The 22,491-nt window shown below is 41.1% G+C and overlaps 1 protein-coding gene and 1 non-coding gene across 2 annotated transcripts; both read left to right on the forward strand.

Annotated features, from left to right (window-relative positions):
• The first annotated feature begins 371 nt into the window (after positions 1-371).
• On the forward strand, positions 372-20,801 carry LOC110591492 (placenta-specific gene 8 protein-like). Its single transcript, XM_021702414.2, has 7 exons — positions 372-420; positions 7,022-7,149; positions 7,590-7,680; positions 12,718-12,846; positions 14,389-14,513; positions 18,825-18,947; positions 20,591-20,801. The coding sequence occupies exons 1-6, from the start codon at positions 372-374 to the stop codon at positions 18,927-18,929; spliced, it is 627 nt and encodes a 208-aa protein (XP_021558089.2). The 3' UTR covers positions 18,930-18,947; positions 20,591-20,801.
• LOC123324244 lies at positions 7,692-7,822 on the forward strand. The gene has a single exon (XR_006539724.1). It is a non-coding gene; the product is annotated as a small nucleolar RNA SNORA18 (small nucleolar RNA).
• Positions 20,802-22,491: the final 1,690 nt, after the last annotated feature.

The following is a 22,491-nucleotide window of genomic DNA, read 5'->3' on the forward strand; positions in this document are numbered from 1 at the left end:
CATTTAAGTGTTTCATGGCCACGAGTAACTGTATTTTCACTGAAGTTTTGAGATCTATTTACACCAACTAGAAGACTCAAAATGGTTTTGTTGTTGTTCTATAAAGTATTGGATGGGTCCCGCTCAAGTTTTAGATTACAGACACCACCCAAACTCAACAACCTGCAAGTTTTGATAGTTGACTTTATGGCTAAGGACCAGCACTATCTTAGCCCGCTTTACTTCCATCGCCGGTATAAGTGGCTGACAATGGGGGGCGGGGGACTGGGGTGGAAGGGACGCTTCCACCCACTTACAATAAAACAAAATTTAAAATCACTTAACGAACTTCACTGTTTAGCCAAATTAAAAAAAAAAGAAGTCTGTTGGCGATGTTTTGTACTGGAGTGGATGCAGCTATTGGCTATATTGACTTACCAGGTAAGGGACCTCTGGCCTGCATATTTAAAAAGGACAGGTAATTCCAATTCAAATGTGAGTCACAGCAAGATTTAAAATAGAGTGCTATGCTGCATAGATCTTCTAGTTCTTTTAGCCAAAATATTAAATCTGAGACATCTACAGGACAGCTGTCCTGTAGATGCAGTAGATACCAAATAGGCTAAGCATGGGAGAGCCAAACCCTCTGCAGGTCCAGTTGCTGGTGATACCCTCTTCTCCTTTTGGGATTCCTCTCTGCTGAGCTCCTAATGGAGACAAAGAGTTCCAGGAAGGACATGAAGAGAGAAACAAAATAAAGGCAATACATGAGTCTGGGGAAATAAACCATTGCCCAAGTGAGGGATCTGGTTTTAGTTGAGGGATTTTAGGATATTTGCGTATGAGTTGGGACTTTTAAGTTAACTCAAAGATTGATTCACTCAGTTAATAATATTTTAACCTTGGGCGCCTGGGTGGCTCAGTTGGTTAAGCGACTGCCTTTGGCTCAGGTCATGATCCTGGAGTCCCGGGATCGAGTCCCGCATCGGGCTCCCTGCTCTGCAGGGAGTCTGCTCCTCCCTCTGACCCTCCCCGCTCTCATGTGCTCTCTGTCTCTCTCATTCTCTCTGTCTCAAATAAATAAATAAAAAATCTTTAAAAAAAAAAAATAATAATATTTTAACCTTTAATTCTGCGGACAGAAATAAATTGTGGGATGAGCTGGAAGATTTCCAATTAAACTCTTTCTTAGAAAGAAAGACCCTGGGTGGCTCAGTTGGTTAAGCGACTGCCTTCAGCTCAGGTCATGATCCTGGAGTCCTGGGATCGAGTCCCGCATCGGGCTCCCTGCTCAGCAGGGAGTCTGCTTCTCCCTCTGACCCTCCTCCCTCTCAGGCTCTCTGTCTCTCATTCTCTCTCTCGCAAATAAATAAAAAATCTTAAAAAAAAAATAAATAAAATAAAAAAAAAAAAAAGAAAGAAAGACCCTCTCTGCTCTTCTACATCAACTCAAGAGTCATAGCAGGGGTCTTAACTAATCAGATAATAATTCTGAGCTAGAGCACGATGATTGGCTATCACTTCTAAAAGAGATGAATGCTTGCTCCCCACGTGTAATGCACAGCAAGATCTACCCTGTAGGAGAAATGGATTTATTGCCATATTTAGGAGAATATTCATTAAAATATAGTCCTGTGTATGAATTATTTTTTATTGGACTAAACATAAGGACATACATCACAAATTTCAATAAGGTTAACTTTTGAATGGTGGATTTATGAGAGATTTTTTCTTTTGATATTTTTGTGATTTTTTAGAGTATCTTCATTGAACATATTATTTTGACTAAATTTTTATAATTATACATGTTTGCAGTAAAAATTTAAGTGGTAGGGGAAATTTGAAATTGGCCGGGGTGGGAGGGTGCGAAATGTGTGTTTTATTTTTGTGTAAAAGACTTAAGCTCCACTACTTCAGTACTCAAATCTTCATTTCAGCTAGACTTTCTTTAATACAGTGATTTTCAACCCTCACCACACCTTGGAGTCACCTGGGAAGCATTAAACATATCCGCTCCAAGGCCACTAACCCCCTCGCCCAGACCAATGGGTCAGAATCAGAGTGAGGCCAAGTGGTTGGTATTTGTAAAAGGTCAACTCTTTGCGCTATCTATGATTCCATGTTGCAATTCTTTGATCTCCATAGCACTGCCCAGGAAGTTAGTTACTTAAAATTGGACTCCAAGGGTGTTTTACTGCCTTTTTTTATTGCCACAGTGAGTGGGTTTTGCTAACACCTGATATAAGCATTTTCCAGGTTCTACGGTGCACAGCTTTCGGACTTTGATCACTCCTCTGCTCACATGCAGCTCATTAGTACATGCAAAAGATGTGCCTCTTAACAGAACAGCATCTGCTTCTTTTAAATGCTCATTTAAATGTCAGTTGTAGTCTGTATTGGCCATTTTTCCTTTCTCAGTTTCCCCACTGTTCACTTGCTAAAGCAGGCCCAGAACTGGTTTCTGAGGAAAACACAGGCTTTCTCACAAATATGCCTTTAGCTTATCTCCATGTTGAGTTAGAACAGCCGTAGGCTCACCTCCCTGCTACACCAGGGTGCCTTCTATTCAGCTGTGTGGCCTGGCTGCATCATTTAATTTTTATAACCATGCATTTGCCTTTATAACCATGTCTTTCCTTCTGCATACCTGTTCCTATGCATAACAAGCAGCCCTCATGGGAATCTGAACTTGGGTTCTCACCGAAGACTTCTAATTCAGACCCATTGCTGCCCAATTTTTATCAAATCCTATCTGGTGAAAATACTGCTCATGGAGGGTTGTCCAAGAATATACATCCACGTGTCTCTCTGAACAATCTACATTTTAAATCTGATTTTTAATCCTGAATCATTCAGATGATTAGAGAGAAAAGGAATTCCCTGGGATCATTTTAGCTGCTCATAGATTGCTCTCAGTGATTCTACACCAGCATTGCCCTTTAACCCTATAGTAGGAAATAAGTTCTCAGAAGTCACTGTTCTGTTTATTGTAAAGATACTGTTAAAGGCTTTGACCACCGCATGCCATATATCGTCTCCTTTTTGAAGACCTTGATGAGAAATTTCTCTAGGTCTCGGTCTATTTTTATTTTATAGACATGGTCAATTTCCTAAATGTTTGTGTTCCCTCTTTGCTTTGCCTGGCAGGAAGCCCAAAACCTCATACACAGCCCATGTCCAGCACTGTACGGGAATCTTATTTTTATTTTATTTCATTATTTTTTTTAAAGATTTTATTTATTTATTTGAGACAGAGAGAATGAGAGACAGAGAGCATGAGAGGGAGGAGGGTCAGAGGGAGAAGCAGACTCCCTGCCGAGCAGGGAGCCCGATGCGGGACTCGATCCCGGGACTCCAGGATCATGACCTGAGCCGAAGGCAGTCGCTTAACCAACTGAGCCACCCAGGCGCCCTGTACAGGAATCTTAAAGCATGTGCTAAATTTGCTCCAGACTTTATTTCCCCTGTGACCAATTTCTTCATTTTTCATTTTGTATCTTGTTTTATATGTAAGTTTGTAAGCTGCTCAAATCTTCTTAAGAACAAGATGAGAGTATGAATCAGAGTTTCTCAGCCTTGACACTGTTGGGCCAAATAATTTATTGTTGGCTCAATGGGGGATTAAATGGGGAGTTTGGAGGAAAGAATGGGAGGTGCGTCCTTGACCTCTATCCACTAGCTGTCAATAGTAGTTCCTGGTACTGGGAAGGTACCTTTCACTTGATAGATTTATCTCCTGCTTTTAGGGAAGAAGGGCAAGAAAAAGAGGTAAAAATGACCTTCCAGCTTCTGCCATTTTCTCAAAGTCCTTCAGCTTAATAACATTCAACATGCCAAGCTGCCATATTTTAGGGTAGTGTATCCTGAACCCCAATACTTAGTATTTTCTAGGATACATGCAACTCACTGTTTTGGGGGGACCCAGATGACTGAAGCCCACTTTCACCCTCAGAAAAACCTGCAAACAAACAAAAAAAGAAAACAAAATAAAAATAAAAGTGCTCAGTTTGCACATCTCTGTATCTCATATCTCAAGTTAATGTAGCTTCTGAGGCCTTTCCTGATGACCCTTGGGAAAAGGAAGTGGAGATACTATTATTGGCATTTAGACAAAAAAGGCACAGAGGTAGCCAAGTACCTAGTGTAGCTAGTGCCCAGTGTGCTGACTCCCACGTCCAGCAGGCTCTCCACCATATCATGAGAGTGTTGAAAAAGTTGAGCAGGAAGACAGGCAAATCCAACTTGGAGGATTAAGAATGGCTTCATGGAGGAGGTGGCATTTGAGATGAGATGTTAACAGGTAAGTAGGTAAACAAGGGACAAGAGCTCAGGGCAGGAATTCTTGCAGACTGGTGAGTACTGTGGCCTGACTGGATAGATAAGGGAAGGAAATGGTAAAGGACTGAAAAAATAGGGTAGGTCCTTTTCTGAGGGCACCCTGAAATGGTTCAGAAGTGAACAGGCATTCTTCCCCGAGAGCCATGTATGCCCGACAGCAGATTAACAAACTTTAAGAAAAAAGTAGCAGAGAAGCTAAATTAATTAGGTCACCAGAGAGACTAGTGATGGTAGAAGGATGAGAGACCTAGGAGGATCCAATGCATCCTGTGCTCTTTGTCCCCAACCCTCGCCCCAGTTAAATGTTTTAGTGAGCAAAAATCTTTACTTCCTTAATGAAAGTAGGATAAAGGACTCTCTGGTGTCAGAAAAATTCCCAGTCGAGCACTATCAAATATGCAAATACTCCTGAGAGGGCTCCTAATTTAAGGATAACCAAGGACGAGCACCATTTTTAACAAAAGGGGAAATGTTTTGGAGTAGCTTTTTGGTTATAGAAATTATTTAGCTTCAATTAGGAAATGCCATAACTTCAATTACACACAATTGACTTTAAATTTACATATAACATAGTTTTCATTGTTTTGGCTAAAATTTTCAGAAAATGATGTGATTGGTGGTACATTAGTCAAGGATCCTATTGTGATACAGGCAATGCAGGGCTCTGTAGGTGATCCTGATAACTGGCTCCAGAGGCAGATCAGACTCAGGACTAGCAGCAGGCCTGCTTTGGCGCTTCTGGGTGCTGGAGAAGCTCAAAGAGGGAGATTTTTGGGGAGGAGCAGGATCTGAGTGTGTCTGAGGAGAGAGGGAAGCCTAGAAGCCAGATACTGGTAAGTGAGGAAACTCCTTTCCAATCCAAGTCTGTAAGGAGAAGGGATATATCCTCAGCTAAGGCCCAATGTGAGGGCTTCACTAAGTTGGGCAGAATGCCCTCCTGCCACCACTCCATCACCCTGGACAGTGACCAGAGGCTTTTTGTTTCCAGATATTATTTAGCTTAAATTAAGAAATGTCATCCTTTCAACTATGCATAATCATTTTTAAATTTCCTTATAACTGAGAGTTTTCAGGGTTTGGCTAAAATTTCAGAAATGACTTTGTAGGAGAGAAAAAATCATTTACCCTCTACCCTTCTAAGTTCTCAACTAGGGCCCCTGAAAGAAAAGACAGATTAAGAAGAGAAAAACAGAAGTTGATTACACATGTATCTCATATACATGGGAGATATGCAGGAAAATGAGTAACTTTCAGAGGTGGCTTAGAATTCAGGCTTAAACACCAGCTTCAGCTAAAGGCACTAGAGAGAAAGTGTGGGGGAAGCCAGTTATGGGGAGGGGAGCAGGAAAATAAGGGTAAGATTTGCTATGCAGATTTAATTCCATAAGTCTTAACATTGATTAGAGTCCCTTGTGGTATAAAGTCATCCCTCTCTTCCTGATAGGAGAGTGGGACACTTACAAATGGAAATTTTCCCTTATAAATGTAAATTTCCCTTAAGGGTAACTTTGACTCTGTTTTCAGAGCTTCTCCTGTGTGTGCTGTTTCTCAAAATAATGGACTCAAAATAACTCTTATGCCAAAGAGGCGTATTTTGGAATGGCATTTTCTGGTCTATATGCAACAGGTACAAAGACAGAGTCCCCATGTGATGCAGAGAAGGCAGAATTCTGTTTGAGATGCAGGGTAGTGGGACAAATGGTTCCAGATGCAGACTCAGAACCAGCACTGAAAGACAGGCCTGCTGGGGGCTGTTTGGATGCTGGAGAAGCTCAAAGTGACTCAAAGCAAGGCCTTCCCAATTGACTTTATTTACTTTGCTTTTCCAGAAACGGGTTGCATATAACCCATGGAATGATCTAGTAGAAAGCTGAAAGCCAGAAGGAAGTGGACAGAGGAGAAAGGAGGGATGGAAATAGAGGGAATGAGGAGCCTGGGGAAAACCAAGGTGAGCGATATTCAGCAGTTTGGTGGATCCCATCAACATAGCTGAGACTGGTTGAGAGAAATGGAGCCCATGCAGGCCCCAGGCCAGTCAGTGCGACTCCTCCATAGATAGGACTTGGAAGATAGGACTTGGTAGAATGGAAGAATATCGACTTTGGCTTCAGCTCACCTGCCTGGGAACCTGGCTATGCTGCTCCAGGTATTTGGTTTCAAATTAGGAGATTATTATGAGGCTAGAATCCCGCCACGAACCTAAGATTACTTAACATGGAAACTGGCAGTAGAAACTGCTCAAGAAATTTCAGTTTCCTTCCTTTGTCCATGAATAAACAATTGCATTCCCAGAGAAAATGCTCTTCTAAGAATTTAGATAGAAAATCATAAATTGTGGCCACCATTAGGGTCCTTGGCCTCTGCTCACTCCCTGGGGGGTGGGAGACAGCTTCCTGCACAACCTAGGAAAGCCCCATTGTTTTGGCCTCCCGCACACCAATCCCATTCCTGTAAATTGGGAGGCAGAAACTGCCCCACCCACCATGATATTCTCTAATTCCAAAGTTATTCCCAAAACCCTCCAGATAAATAGAGAATGCCCAGTTAAATTTGAATTTCAACTAAAGAATGAAAAATGTTTTAGTATAAGTCTGTCTCAAATATTGCTTGGGACTTATTCAAATTTAACAGAATCTCCTTTATTTTTTTTCCTAAATGTGGCAACTCTATTTAATCATTTAACCATAATTTCTGTTTTTCTCAGTCTTAAGCCTAGGCTTCTGCTTCCCAGATTCTTGTAGCACCCTATGGGTAAAAAGAAAGATGGTGGCATCACCAGGTATTGACAAGGACGTGGGACAAATGGAACTCTCATCCATTCCTGATGGGAGTGTAAATTGGTACCACCACTTGACAATACTGTTTGGCACTATCTACCAACCCTAGGACCCAGCAGTTCTACTCTAGGTGTAGACACAACAGAAATACATACCTCATCCACCTAAAGATATGTACAAGAATGTTCATAGCACTAGGAGACCATTCCTAATAGTCCAAACTGGAAACAATACAGTGGTAGCATGGATAAATACATTGTTTATATCTATGTGATGATTTATTATATGTCAATAAGAATAAATGAATTATTGCTGTATGCTACATGGTTGCATCTCACAACCCTAATTTTGCACAAAAGAAACCAGACACAGAAGAATAAATAGTGCGTATAATTCAACATGTGTAAGGCTCAAACACAGGCAGAGGCAGAGGGACTTCCTAAGAGAGTAAGGAGGGCTTCTGTGGTGCTGGTAATGTCCTTCTTCTTGAATCAGGCTGTGGTACAAGAACTGTTCACTGTTAAATTCATCGATCATGCTGACGATTTCGGCACTTTACTGAATGTATACTGCACTTCAGTTAGAGGTTTGCTGAGAGTTGAGGTCTATCCCGATGGGACTTTTTCTGTAGACCCACATGGTTGGAAACCCCTCCTAGAGTGTATGTGTGGTTTCCTTTGTTCACAGAACTATGTGTTAGATCTGTGGGAAGGAACTGCAAGACATCTATCTGCTAAAACTATGTGAAAGACCTAATAGTCACATTTTTTAAATCTTAGGTATTGGTGTATCCCAAAAATCTGTACAACTCTAGGGTGTGATAGTTTAAGGGTGAGTATGATTTGAACTCATTCATGTTTAGAAGGTGTTTGAAACTGAGAACCAGGCAGATCCATCTACTCTGACCCTAAACATGGCCCTAAAGTAAAGAAATTGGACCCCAAAGATTACAGGTGGGGAATTTTTGAAGTATGTCCATATTCAAGTGGAGATCAAAGAAGTCCAACTGAAAGAAAGAACTCTACCATATTGAACAAAAGTTCTTTTTAAAAGAGCTATTTTGAAGATTATGATTCTGACTTTGGAGGAACTATGGTGATTGGCAGTGGAAGGAATCACATGTAAAATTCCTTAAATAAAAATTTATTGACTTTAAATTTTAAAAAAAGTTTATTGAAAGAGAAAAAAAGTAGAACTGGAGGGTTACACTGTCCACATAGGAACAAAAGCAGAAGGAAAAGAGGCAGGTGGGTGGGAGGGGAACGACTAGCCCGACTAGCAGGATGTGCCACACAGGGAGGGATTTCAGAACAGGATGTGAACCAATCTATGGGGAAACCGGGGCATGTAATGATCCCTGAGTTCTAGCCTTTGAAACATGTGTGACTAGGAAGCAACGTGTTAGGTCCCATTCCTCACAAGGACTGCTTGTCTGGCTACCGTAGACCCTGGGAAACTGAATCAGACACCATTAGAACCCCTCCAGAAGCTCATGCTTCACGATGCCCTTGATGTTTTCGAACCATGGTTTCTCAGCACTGTTGTTGACATTTGGGGATAGAACATTATTTGTTGTGGGGGCTGTCCTGCGTTTTGCAGGATGTTTAGCAACATCTCTGGCCTCCACCCCCTAGAATGACCATAGCACCTCACTCCCAATTGTGATAACCAAAAATATCTCAAGGCATTGCCAAATGTCCCCTGGGGGGGGGGGGGGTTCAAAATAATCCTGGTTGTGAACCAGTTAACTGAATGTGTATGGTGGAACTCTAGAGGAAGTTTTTGAGTGACTGGGTTCAAGATACTAAAAATACATACCTAGATAAATACACACGAGCACACACATACAGACCGACAGGCATACTAAAAGAAAGCAAAGTTAGTCACAAACTGTCCACCTCCCTATAGTTCCAAAATTTGCCTGGGAAGGGACAACTTAAGAAATGCTTACCTTTCCTTCCCAAACAGGTCTTGCGCACTTTAGCTGGCCAAGATTCATAATCCCAGATTGAGAGACTCCTTGGAAATAAACGTAACAGTTTTGGAATCCCAAGAACTGAATTCAAATCCCAGCCCTGCCACTCTGTCACTGTGGACGTGTGACTTACTTTCTGTTTCTTTGCCCTTCATCTGTGGCCTTGTGGAAGACATGCCTCATGTCCTCATCTATAAATTAAGGATGTTGGACTAGCGATCATGACTTTTCCTTGGCCCTGGCATGTAACCTCTTTGCCTCAGTTTTCATGTCTGCAGTAGAAGGCATCTTACCAGCCTTCATTCCCTGCGTGCTTCAGTCTGCTGGGAATATTAAAGGGATCAGTGTTAACTAGAGATCAAACAAGAACACGCTTTAAAAAGCAGAGTGCTCCTTGCAAGCATAAACCATTGTCATATTGGCAACAGATCACACTCAGGTTTTCCAACCACTTTCCTGGCACTCAGACTCTCTGTAGACTATCTCTCTCTCATGTATATGGTGATTGGCAGTTTTCAAAATGTCTTCACATAACAGGATCTTACTCGACCCTGCCAAATACCAGCAATGACTTCAGTCCCAGCTTCAGATTCCTACCCCATTGCTCATTTTATCTACCACACTGTGTTAACTTTCTGGAGCTGTGATCCCAGGCACGGCCCCATACTATGAATCAGGCATAAGACCTGCTACTTAATGACATTTAGCCTCAAATAGACACAGGGGTGCATATATCAGCTCACTGACATACAGGAAACACAGTGTTGAGTAGACATGGTCTATTGACCTACTCTCATCACAGTAACACAACAACCGATGAGGGCTACTACACTGATTTTAAAGATGTCAAAACTGAGGCACAGAGAAGTTAGTTTACTTGTCCAAGAACACACAGAGGGTGGAAAATAAATTTGAACCCAGTTCCTAATCACAATCTAGATCCTGAAGAGTCAAAGTGTGGGCCAGATACCAGCAGGACTGGCACCCCTGCAGAGCTTGTTAAAAAGCAAGCCTCAGGTCCCATTCTGGACCTATTGAATTAGGTTCAATGCTCTAAAAGGATACTAAGTGAGTCCTGTGCACGGTGTAATGTGAGAACCACGGCTGCTCAGTGTAGATCCATCCACACAGAGAAGCACAAAATCTATAAATAGACATACAACACATGCACACAGACATACAACACATGCACACACACATACAGTATAAAAATATACTTCTAAACATCTTACTTTAAGAAAGGGAATTTACGGGTTGAAAAACAAGCGGCAAGAGTCCCTGTGTTAGATTAGGAATTAAATTAATTGACTTAACACACACAATACAATTTAGGATAGATGTGATTTGTATGTAGGGCAATCGCAGCAGATGCCCATTTCAGGATTCCTATCAGAACTGATTCTCCAGCCTGCTCACTGGCATTTTTTTTTAAAGATTTTATTTATTTATTTGACACAGAGACTGAGAGGGAACACAAGCAGGGGGAGCGGCAGGCAGAGGGAGAAGCAGGCTTCCCGCTGAGCAAGAAGCCCAATGCAGGGCTCGAGCCCAAGACCCTGGGGCCATGACCTGAGCCAAAGGCAGTCGCTTAACCAACTGAGCCACCCAGGCGTCCCTGCTCACTGGCATTTTGTTTTTACACCAAACACAGCAAATTTTATACTTACTGTAAACTAGTGACCACAACAAATAGATATTTCCAGGGCTGTACAAAGGGTAATGAAGCGCTGGAAGAATAGTTAAGATAGAGTCTTTGCCCTGGAATAATTTTTAGGGTTGGGGTCTTGAAAAGAACTTTAACATAGTTTTCCGTTTTGGTACGTTGGCTAAACTGATTTGTGTGGTTATGTGAATTTTTTCACCCAAAACATTGATTCTTCTAAGAAGTAATTTTCTATTAAGAATACAGCCTTACTGGCATATTTTTCTTTTCTTTCTTTAATGATACACACGCAGCAGGAAGAGCTATATGTACCTTTCGTGTCATACTTTTCCCAGTATATATTTTGAAGGCATTGGATCATTCATCCTTGAGGCCGGAAGTATATCTATAACATTCAGTATTGAACAACACATTACCTGTGCAATTTATTCAACTTTGGTTTTGTTGAATCATGTGCCCACTCTGATTGGATGATAGTAGGAAAGATATCATAGTCCTCCTAAATAATCAGAGAGGAGAAAGACCTTTGGACTCCAATGAAATGTTTATCTAGCCCCATAGTTTCAACCGTAATTCCTGGTGCAAGGTGACAGTAATTATAGCGCCTTCTCAATCTGGTGGTTTTCCCTTTGTGTCATAAAACAGGTTCTTGATAATAAATATTAGAGTCAGCCTTTTAAGGCGGTCAAAGTGCCCTGGCTTATATTATTCCATAATACCTCCACCCCATTTGTAGGGACTCCCCTGGTGGGGGAATCAACTGATCACAGCCACGATCTCAGTGGAGACAAAAATCAATCAGGAAAAAGAGCAGGGCAGGGGAAGAGCTAAGAAGACCGACTGGTAAGGGCTGAGCGAGAGGGAAATGACCTGTAATCAGTGGTCCGCAGAGCTTTCTGCATCACAGTCGCCTCTTAAAACTTTTACTCGCCCAGGGTCCACCCCAGCTACTGAATCAGAATCAAGTATGTGTGTTTTCAACCAAGCACTAAGGATGAGCCTAGTGCAGTCAGGACTGAGATACACTCCGGGGGCATCTTTGATTGGGGCCCTCCCTGATGACAGGGAGGGGCAGGTGGACCGATAATGGGGCTGGATATTCCTTCCACCTGGCTACGGGAAGTGTTAGAGGTGAGCAGGGTCGAAGGCTACAAAGTACAGCATATGGTTAGATATGAAGTAGTAAGGAAGAAAGTTTTAACATTAACCCTTGTGAAACCTAACACATTATCTCCCTTGGGAGTTCTGGAGACTTCCAGGAGACTTCACTTGATCGCTGGATGATATCTGAGAAGTATATAGGCACCACTTTGTTTGAGGGACACTATTTCTTAGTGGTTTTGCAACTACTGGATTTTTCGGTGGAAGCTTGAAGTCCACCCCCCATTTTTTTTTTTTTTCAGATTCTGGCCTGACAATTTCACAAAAAGAAGTTAATCTTTTTTTTTTTTTTTTTAAGTAACCGAGGACATCTGTTAAAACTTTAGCTTTCAGGATACCACTAGCAATTATGGAATGAGGACTGACATGATCTAGAAGCATCGGTGTAATGACAATTTTTTTGGAGAAGTAAAGAACTCTATCTCACGAAGTTCTTAAGGGGCAATTGAGATATGTCTATGCAATAGCTTTGTAAAAGTCATTACAATCTCTATTAAATAAAACACCTCATGTGCAAAAAAGACATTGTTCAGGATGGTTATCTTGAAATAGAAAAAAAAATCTTGCTGATAAAAAGAAAAAAGGGATCGGAGAAAGGGGCAACAAAACCCCCCAGAAAACCTGTGGAAGGAACCCTCACCCCACTTCCTTGCTGTTTCTCATTACCAAGTATCGACAATAGTCCGGAAATGTCTTGCTAAGTCCGTTGAGGGTGGCCACCCCAATCAGGAGAAGTGTGATGAAATGTCTTCTCGACCGGGGTCTACGTGCCATCCAACCAATACTGGTAGGTGTTTAATACCTTTTCGATTTTGTTTTCACAGGCAGTGCCCTTTGGAGCTTAGCCTTAAAAATGAATCCAGTCGTTTCGCAGCCAGGATATGGTACAGGAGGTGTGATGAATAGTGACTGGCAAACTGGCACATTTGACTGCTGTGATGACCTGGGGATTTGTAAGTGCGCCTAATTATTGCTCCTCCTCGACTCCCAGAATGCAGGTTCCTGACCTAATAAAACTCATCTACTTTTCCTGTCACTGAGCCCCCTGCTCTACTGTCCAACTCGGAAGTCACGAGCTGCAAGCCCATGGGTGGATTGAGCCACTGGATGTGTTTTGTTTGTCCCGTACATGATGAACTCGCTTCTTGTAGTAATTTAAAAAATACAAGGAAACATATGAAAATAAGATTTCACATAAAAATCTGGCTTTCCAATCTAGATTTCCAACTCCTCTCAAAAATTGGAAAATGTGGAAAGATGAGCCTTCATCACACACGGCAGAGTTCAGCTGCTGCTTCGCAGGAGCTGATCCCATTAAAGGAGATTCTCATTCTACAGTTTGCCGTATTTATTTATGCCCGCTATTGGCTATTTTGTGTTTTTCTCCCGTCTGTTTCACTCATTTTACCTGCATGACCTTGAGTTTGTGATCCTTGTCGAGATCAATCGCCATCTGCCATTTTTCACCTCTTAGTATCACCGTGCTCTTGACACATGCTCCATCTTGTCTCTACTTACCTCTCCCTTTTCCGACAATGCCGTTCTGTGTTTTCCATCTTTCAGTGCCATTCTAGCAACTCTTGTCACTGTTCCATTTCAGAAAGCACTGCAGGCTTCTACTTCTTTCCCACTACAAAACACACTTTGGTATGAGAAGTTTTTTATTTCAGAGTCTCCTGCCATACGGGTTGTAGACATTCTCTGTGGGGCTCATCTCGACATCATGTGTGAGAAACAGCCTCCTTTTTTTGTGTATGATGGAAGTGCCAGGTTCTTTGGAGATAGCGTTTTGCTTAAAAACAATCAATCAAAAACCACTGACTCTATTATCATATCTAGGGTACAGCCACACTGCAACTCCACCCCAGCACTTTTCAAAATAGACTTTTACTCAAAGCATATTTGAGAACAGTTTCCTGTTTGTTGTTATTTTCTTGGGCCCTTTCTGTGCCTTGCAGAGACTCTTTAAAGTGAAACTGTGCTCAACTTTTTAAACAACTGATACCAATATCCCTTAATTTCTGCTTGCTTCCATCCTCATAAGGATGATAGAGTCCTTTTGCCTGAATGACCTTCTAGAATCTATTTCCGCTCTTTGTCCTTAATAATTCTTCACTCAGTGTTTTCTGACCCTCAACCCCCTCCCATGGTTTTCCGAGGGCTTCTCAGACACCCTGATGCCACAAACTTCCTCCCCAAGCGTGACCCAGACGTAACAAGGGCAGGGAAGAAAGATAACGTGAGCACGCTCAGATTGGCAAGGCAGGAGCTTCTGCAATTAAATCGGACCTGATACAATGACTCACAAATTATCCCCAATTCCTGGATAGAGGGCTCTAGCAGCAAGACATAAGGAGCCAGATGACAACATTGTTTTCTCCGAGGGCGCGTGAAAGCCATTTCCTGAGCCAGCATCTTTTTGAAAGAGGTGTGATTTCGTTGAAAGCATGATGCCTTTCACTAACTCTTCTGTCTGGCTTCCCCCCTGCACTCAGGCCTCTGTGGGACTTTCTTTCCCTTGTGCCTTTCATGTCAGATCGCCTCTGACATGAACGAATGCTGTCTGTGCGGAGCGAGTGTCGCTATGAGGACCTTGTATCGGACGCGATATGGCATCCCGGTGAGTCAGCCGCGCGCACCCGGACACACACGCCGGGACACCCAAGGGCTCCCTTCGAGCTGACTGCATCTGCGCGATTGCCCCCCTCGCCTTCACGGCTTGACCCTAATCTCTTCTCTACTCCCATCCTAAATTTTTGAAGTGATTGACAGGGGCCGCGCTGCTGCCCATACCGTGGAACGTATTAGTAATAATATCTTACGTTGTTCCTGTAGAGGTGTCTCTGAAACAGTTGCTGGAGGTGAGCGGGTGAGGAATGGAGAGCCCTTAGCCTCTCCCCGCTTTGCTCAGCCGGACCCAGGACCCTGCAAATCTGCAGGCTGGACGATAGTTTGTTAGAAAGCCTTGGGGAGAAAATGGGTGTGTGGTAGATCCCTTCCGAGCTGGTACATCTGCCTCATAAGCCAGTGTTCCTCCATTCAAAAGGGATTATTGAGCATCTAGGCTCTGGCTAAGTCATAAACTGGTATTCATTCATTCAACAGAGGTTTGTCCTGAACATCAGACATGCCCAGTACTATTCTCGATGCTAGAGGCACCTTAGTTAACAAAGCAAATCAAAATCCCTGTCTACATGTAGCTTACATCTTGTTTCTTCTTATTTTTTTGAGACCTTTAACATAGTTTCAAACTTAAAGAAAAGTTGCAGAAATAATAAATGGGGTGGGGGGAGGAGAAACGATGCAAGGAATTCCTGAATATCCTGCACCCACATTCCCCAAATACTAAAATCTTGCCATCTTTGTTTTATTTACTCTTTCCTCCACCTATTTGTCTATCCTTTTTTTCTGAAACACTGATAGGAAATTACAAACTTGTTGACCTATTACCTTTATTACATCATGTATTTCTTAATAACAAGGACATTCATTTATATAACCATCATACAATGATCAAAATCAGTAATTTAACACTGATACAGTACTATTAGCTAATTTGTGGATCTTATTTAAACTTTACCAATTAACCCAATAACATTCTGTGGATGAGAAGAAAATCAATCTGGGATCACACATCGTATTCAATTGTCCTTCCTCTTTAGTTTCCTACAATAAGGAATAGTTTCTCAGTCTTTCGTTGTCTTTCTTTTCCCCCCAAATACAGATCAGTTATTTTGTAGACTATCCTTTCAATTAGTTGTGTCAAATGTGTCCTCATGGTTAGACTTAGGTTTTACACTTCAGCAGAACCTCCGTAGAACTGATGCAATATTTGCTGTGCTTCCTATCAAGAGGCACATAACATCAGTGTATCCCATTATGGTTGTTGTTTACTTTGATTACTTAGTTAAGGTAGTGTCCACCAGGATTCTCCACTGTAAGTTTGCCATTTTCCCCTTTAAAAGAGTAAGGACCATGTAGAAAGATGTAAATATCCTATTGCTCATCAAACCTTCACCCACTGAGATTGACATCCATTAAAGCTTCTCACCTGAATTAGTTATTACTATGATGGTTGTCAATGGTAGAGCTTACACTCTAATAGGAGAAGATTGCTACACTGTAACTAAGTAAAAACCTTATAGGATGCTGATAAGTGGTACAGAAAAAAATAAAGCAAAGAAGAGGAATAAAGAATGTTGAAGGTTCTAATTTTATTTTATTTTTTTTCAGCATCATAAAATATATTTTTATCCAAGCAAGGTTCATCCCGGGAATGCAAAGATGGCTCAATATCAGAATACTCTATTTACAGATTCAAAAAGAAAAACCATATGATCATCTCAGTTGATGCAGGAAAAAAAGTTCAACAAATTTCAATGCTCATCCACATTTTTTTTTTAATTTTTTTTTTTTAAGATTTTATTTATTTGACAGAGAGAGACACAGCAAGAGAGGGAATACAAGCAGGGGGAATGGGAGAGGGAGAAGCAGGCCTCCCGTGGAGCAGGGAGCCCGATGCGGGGCTCGATCCCAGGACCCTGGGATCATGACCTGAGCCAAAGGCAGACGCTTAACGACTGAGCCACCCAGGCGCCCCGCTCATCCACATTTTTAGAAAGGGAGTTCTACTTTTAAATAGGGTTATCAGGAAAGGCCTTGGTACAAAAGTGAAAGGATGAGAAGATGACCCATCTGGGGAAGAGCCAGGCGGAAGAAAGAGTGTCACCCAAGGCTTTAAAGTAGAGTTTATCTGGAATGTTCCAGAAACTGCAAGGGGCCAGAGAGGCAGGAATAGAATGAGTGAGAGGGTGGGGGTAGGATGTCGTAGAAAAAGATGACATTGGAGCAAGATTTAGAAATTCTAGGGCCTTGAGAAACCATTATAAGGACTTTAGCTGTTACTCTGAGTGAGCAGGGAAGCCACTGAAAATGTTTTAAAGAAGTGACATGATGGATTCTTTTCCTGGAAACATAGCCTCTGCCCCACTCACTGCTCCCATTGCAACAGGAGCAAGTTATTAATCTCCCTAAGCCTTGACCCCCTCACTGCTAAATGGTCACAACAATACCTCCCCTTTAATGGGGTAGCAAGAGTCATGTGAGATAATGTGTGGAAAGGGCTTAGCACAGGACCTGGCAAGTAATAAGTGCTCATTAAACAATCACTTTTATTTTTATTCTTTTCTCAGAGAATTACTCAGCCATTTCCTCAGGGCAGAGGTGTGTTCAGGGCCCTGGCCTCATTTCTCCTGTGTGCTTGCTCAGCTACCTGACTTGCTCAGCACTCAAGGCTGCTCTCATTCATGCTACTCCTAAGGCAGCATAACACACAGGGGTTCTTAACTTTATGCCTGGACCTTGAATTTCCTGAATTGTATGCAAAGTGTCATGCATGTGTACTTATGTGTATGGTGTGATGGTAAGATTCTCAAAGCAGCCCAAGACCCCAACATGGTGTCTAGGAAGGGGCACTTAGCTGGATCCTGGAGATAAGACTTTGGGAACAGCTCAGCATGTTCTCTGATAAATCATGTGGTGGCATCAGTTTTCTCATCTGTCATGAGGAAGTTGTACAAGATGATTTCTAGGTCTAGGATTCTAGATATAGTAGGTTTCCTTAACATACAATGAAGCAGTATATTTATAGACAGTGTATCTCTATTTCCTCCTTAGAACAGACCTAAAAATAATTCCCAGGACTGATTTGTATCACTCAGGCTCTCTGTTTTCTTTCCCTTGCATATCTATGCAAATCTTTATGAGACTGCTACAATGCAGCCTCTCTGATCTGCCCCTCCCTTCATGAATACAGCCAAGAGAGCATCCCTTTGGCCAGGGCATAACCTGTGCAGGAGAGAAGGAGGAAGAAAAGAGACAACCACTGATTGTACTACCATGAGCTGGGATATTATTCTGACATATATTTGCTCATTTACTACTTGCAAACTCTTGTGGTGTGGAAATTGTTACCTCCCTTCATAGATATGGATTGGCTCTTTGCCCCAAATGCTTACTCTGTTACATGACGATCAAAATCACTGTAGCAATGGGAAAAATTTTTTTTCATGAAAAATAAATCACTCATAATCTCACCATTTAGAAGCTCCTAACTATACACCACACCCCCGCTCTGCCCCGCCCCACAAGCTCACACTGTAAATTGGGAATTATATTAAACTCAACATTTAAAAACATAAGTGCTGTCAAATAATGGAGCTCAAATTTATTTCAATCTGTCAAGACATGCAGTAATAAAACCAGGTTATCAGACTATAACTCCCTGGTTCCCTCAGTGCCTCCTGCACCAGAACAGGAACCCCTTCAAGGGTATGTCTTCCAGAAGGTCATTGAGGACCCAATTGGACCTTGCATTGAGAGGGCCCTCAAGTCCTTGCAAAGTACCTTATTCCATGGCTTTCCAAACAATAGTCATTTTTTTCTTTCTTCTTTCCCCCATAATTTATGTATCTCCCCTTTGCTCCAAGCTTCTTCCATTGCAGAACTTGAGAGATGTCAATGAAAATGGCTAGAGGGATACAATGTGGGGCCTCATCTGGCTCTGCTCACAAACTACAGAAAAATTGGTGCATTTCACAACAGGCTTTAAAGGGAAGCATCTTAGAAGAGATGTTAGAGGATGAGGGCTATAGTCATAACCTGCAGACCAGTTAAAATCGTGTCATATATGGTTAAGGGCACTGGCTTGAGAAAAGAAAGACCATGTGGCACTACCAATTTGTTATGTGTTCTGAACAAATCATTTACCTTCACTTGGATCATCAGAAAAATGGGGATAATGAGGATTCTCACGATAAACCAGGGACATAAAATGTACCTTTTGAAGAGTTTTGAAAAGCTATGCAAATGCAAGGACTTGTGAGACTATATTTATGGGCTGTATGTGGATCCACTGTTTGTTTTTTAACAGGGATCTATTTGTGGTGATTTCCTATGGCTGAGCTGTTTCCCTCTATGCAGCCTTTGTCAACTCAAGCGAGATATTGAAAAAAGAAAAGCAATGAATGCTTTCTAAAAGGTGCTTGGTAAGTTGGTGGGAATTCTTTGATTTAAGAGTATCAAAACAAATGCTCACTAACATCCTTTATTTCCTTGGTCCTCTCTCACAAATACATGAAAAATCCCTTACAAAATGGAGGATAAATGATTTTTAATTGCCAGCCTACACCAACAGTTGGTAGTCAGCTTCCATGGGTTGAGGGCTAAACCTGGAAGGATAGGAAAGAATTCTGAGGTTTGTTAGGTTGTCTGCCGTGTGACATACCAATGAGCATGCCCCATATCAACCATGCGTATCTTAACTAGACCATGATTGGAGGTAGTCGAGATAGGTGTGTGACCAGACATTCATTTCCCTAAGTCTAGTTCCTAGGTCTGCTGCTACCAACACTAACCAGTTGAGGTGTTATACTAAGTGTGACTGTGTAATGTGCCTAGTTCTGTGTTCTTGACAACACCAGAATGTTAGTATAATAATCCTTCCTCCAAAGCGATGGGAAGCTATTTTAGTCTCTATAAATTCAGTGTGGACATTTCACCCAGTTATCCAAAATTCCTAAAGCCCCTACTATGAAGAGGAGTTACTGACTTTTTGGTGGCTGTGTTGTCGAAGTTGGGTAGCTGCTCATTTACCTATTTCCTAGCTCCCCTAGTCACATTTTTAATCTTCTGAGTATCTGTTTCTCTCAGACACGTGGGTAATAGTTTACTTGTCCTGTCTTTCAGTCTCTTATTGCCAGTCCCCATGGAATTTGCAATCAAAGTTTAGTTTTCACCTGGAAATAACTATTATCTCTAAAATCCTTTCTCCCAAGAGGTCTTTGGGAATGTTTGATCAGGATGGCACATTCATGTGTATAACAAGTTGTCACTGGCGCTATTTTGCCACATGCGCCACAAAATGGTGTCTTCTTCACGAACATTTTAGTTCATTTCATGTTGCATTTTTGTATCCTAGCATTTGTCTTCTGATTGTTTCAATGGCTTCCTGGAATGACTAAAGTGCTTTACTCAGTTTCAGGCAGAGTCAAGATGGGGAGTTTTCTTATCATTCTGTTTCCTCCTTATATGCTACCTCCTGAGAATTGACTGTTGTCTCTCTTTCCAAGCAGTGACATTTGTTAAAAGTCCTATGTTAACAACCTGACTCAGAATTTGATGCCAAAGTAGCCCTAAGGGAAGGAAGATGTGACAGTTTACTGGTACAGTCAATGAGAAAGATTGTTTCGTGTTCTCTGCCTTTTGGAGACTCCTACCTTGGCATGGTTGATGACCCATTGACATTTGATAATAAAAGTTAACTCTGGCAGTCTACAGAGCATTCTATTGGTTCCCTCAACCACCTAACAACAATGCCTGACACCTAGTAGTCACTTAATAAATACTGTGGAAGAATAAATCAATGCAATTTTCAAGCAAGGAAGCATAATGAGACCCTAACCTAGGAGACTCATCTGAATCTTAACTGCTGATTGTGACTCTTTCTAATAGATTGTACTGAACCATGGGCCATGATTTGATGTAGATCTTAAATATGTAGCAGTTTGGCAGTAAGAGATGGGTGGAATGGAAGTTTTGATATTTGGAACAAGATAATGTAAAGAAAGATGAAACTGATAAATCCTAATTTGTTCATTCATTTATTCTCTCTTTTTTTTTTTTTTCTGATTTCTACAGGTCACATTCATAATGTGGTGAAAGAAATGCTAGAATCACATACTGCATCTGTTGAGTACTATCTCACCCCAAATCTTAGAAACTAATTCAACTAATCATATGGTTTCCAGTGGCTTCAAGACATTTTAAGTTTCTAGTTTATTTCAAAAGAAATACATTTCCAGTGCTGTTCTCTAATATGACTGCTATTAAAAAATTAATGTCCTCAACATTTCTTGTGTCTTTATTTTTTTAATTTAAATTCAATTAGCAAACATATAGTACATCATTAGTTTCAGAGGTAGTGTTCAGTAACTCATCAGTGTCTTTAAATACAGCTTTATGAAAAATTACAATATAATTTTTTTTAAAAATGAACCCAAATTTGTCAAAATGTTAAAGCTGAATGATGGGTACATAGAGAGTCTTTTTTTTTTTTAATTTTGAAAGGTTTTGGCTTTTTTTTTTTAAGTATAATTGGCACATAAAGATTTCTTATTCCACTTTTCTATCTTTATATATGTTTGGAAATGTCCAGAATAAAAAGTGTTCTAAATGTTGTCAAGGCTTTTCTAATTTTAGTCTTTCCCACCACAGGTAGGCAAGGTATCACCCTGTGTAATCCCTCACCCCAAGAGAGGGTGATATTTTATACGGTGACTAGCATAACATAATTAGAAAAAAAGAAAGGGTGGTATTTTGATCCACCTTGGGCCTCCCTTTGGGAGCCAGGATGGCATTTGACACTTCTTACAACCCCATAAAGTAAATCCACTCCAGGAGTATTTGCTGGGCAATGCAGAGTTTACCATAGATTATATGGACCAAAGAGTATTTCTGTCATAAGCCACACAATTTCTAATTGAAGTTGTCATTAGTCATTTCTATCCTCTGTAAAGTCATCTGCAGCAAGCCAGCCACAGGAACTCCACATACCTTTCTTTCTTTTTTATTTCCCCCCAAGGTTAATGTGGCATTTTTAAAAATTGAGGTATAATTGGGACATAGGTGTACAATATTATGGTGTGTGATACATGTACACACTGCAAAATGATCATCACAATAAGTTTAACTAACATCTATCCCTGAACATAGTTACAATTTTTTCTTGTGTTGAGAACTTTTAAGATTACTCTCTTCACAACTTTCCAATATGCAATACTTTACAATATATAATACCATGCTGTACATTACATCCCCATGACATATTTATTTTATAACTGGAAGTTTTTACCTTTGACTCCCTTCACCCATTTCACCTTCCACCATACCCATCTGGCAACCACCAATCTATCTATGAATTCAGGTAGTTTATTGATTTATCTTAGATTTCACATATAAGCAACACCATGCAGTGTTTGTCTTTCACTGTCTGACTTATTTCACTTAGCTTAATGCCTTCAAGTTCTATCCATTGCTGTCCCAAATAACAAAATTGCTTTTTTTTTTAATGGCTGGGAAATATTCCATTAAATATATATATGTATACACACACACACACACACACACACACACATATATATATATATATATATACCACATCTTCCTTATCCATTCAACTTTCGATGGACTCTTAGATTGTTTCCATAGTGTGAAGCACTATCTCATTGTAGTTTTGATGTGCCTTTCCCTAATGATCAGTGATGTTGAGCATCTTTTCCTGGGCTTATTGGCCATTTATATATCTTCTTTGGAGAAATGTCTTCAAGTTCTTTGCCCATTTTTGAATCGTGTTGTTTATTCTTCTAATGTTGAGTTTGAATTGTTCTCTGTATATTCTGGATATTAATCTCTTATCAGATATGATTTGCAAATATGTTCTCCTATTCTGTAGGCTGCCTTTTTCTGCCAATGTAGTCTTTGTCTGGGTGGGAAGACAGATTCCGGTGTTTCCTACTCTGGGCTCCAAGGGCTCACCTGAG

Source organism: Neomonachus schauinslandi, chromosome 2 (assembly GCF_002201575.2).
Source record: "Neomonachus schauinslandi chromosome 2, ASM220157v2, whole genome shotgun sequence".
In the NCBI taxonomy this organism is placed as follows: Eukaryota; Metazoa; Chordata; class Mammalia; order Carnivora; family Phocidae; genus Neomonachus; species Neomonachus schauinslandi.

What these genes read in the sequence shown, in the direction of transcription:
- LOC110591492 (XM_021702414.2), top strand. Translation starts at nt 372, where the DNA reads ATGTTTTGTACTGGAGTGGATGCAGCTATTGGCTATATTGACTTACCA. An exon ending in TGGCTATATTGACTTACCAG is followed by an intron (nt 421 to 7,021) that starts GTAAGGGACCTC and finishes TGTTTTTCTCAG; the next exon opens with TCTTAAGCCTAGGCTTCTGC. An exon ending in CTGTGATGACCTGGGGATTT is followed by an intron (nt 12,847 to 14,388) that starts GTAAGTGCGCCT and finishes CCCTGCACTCAG; the next exon opens with GCCTCTGTGGGACTTTCTTT.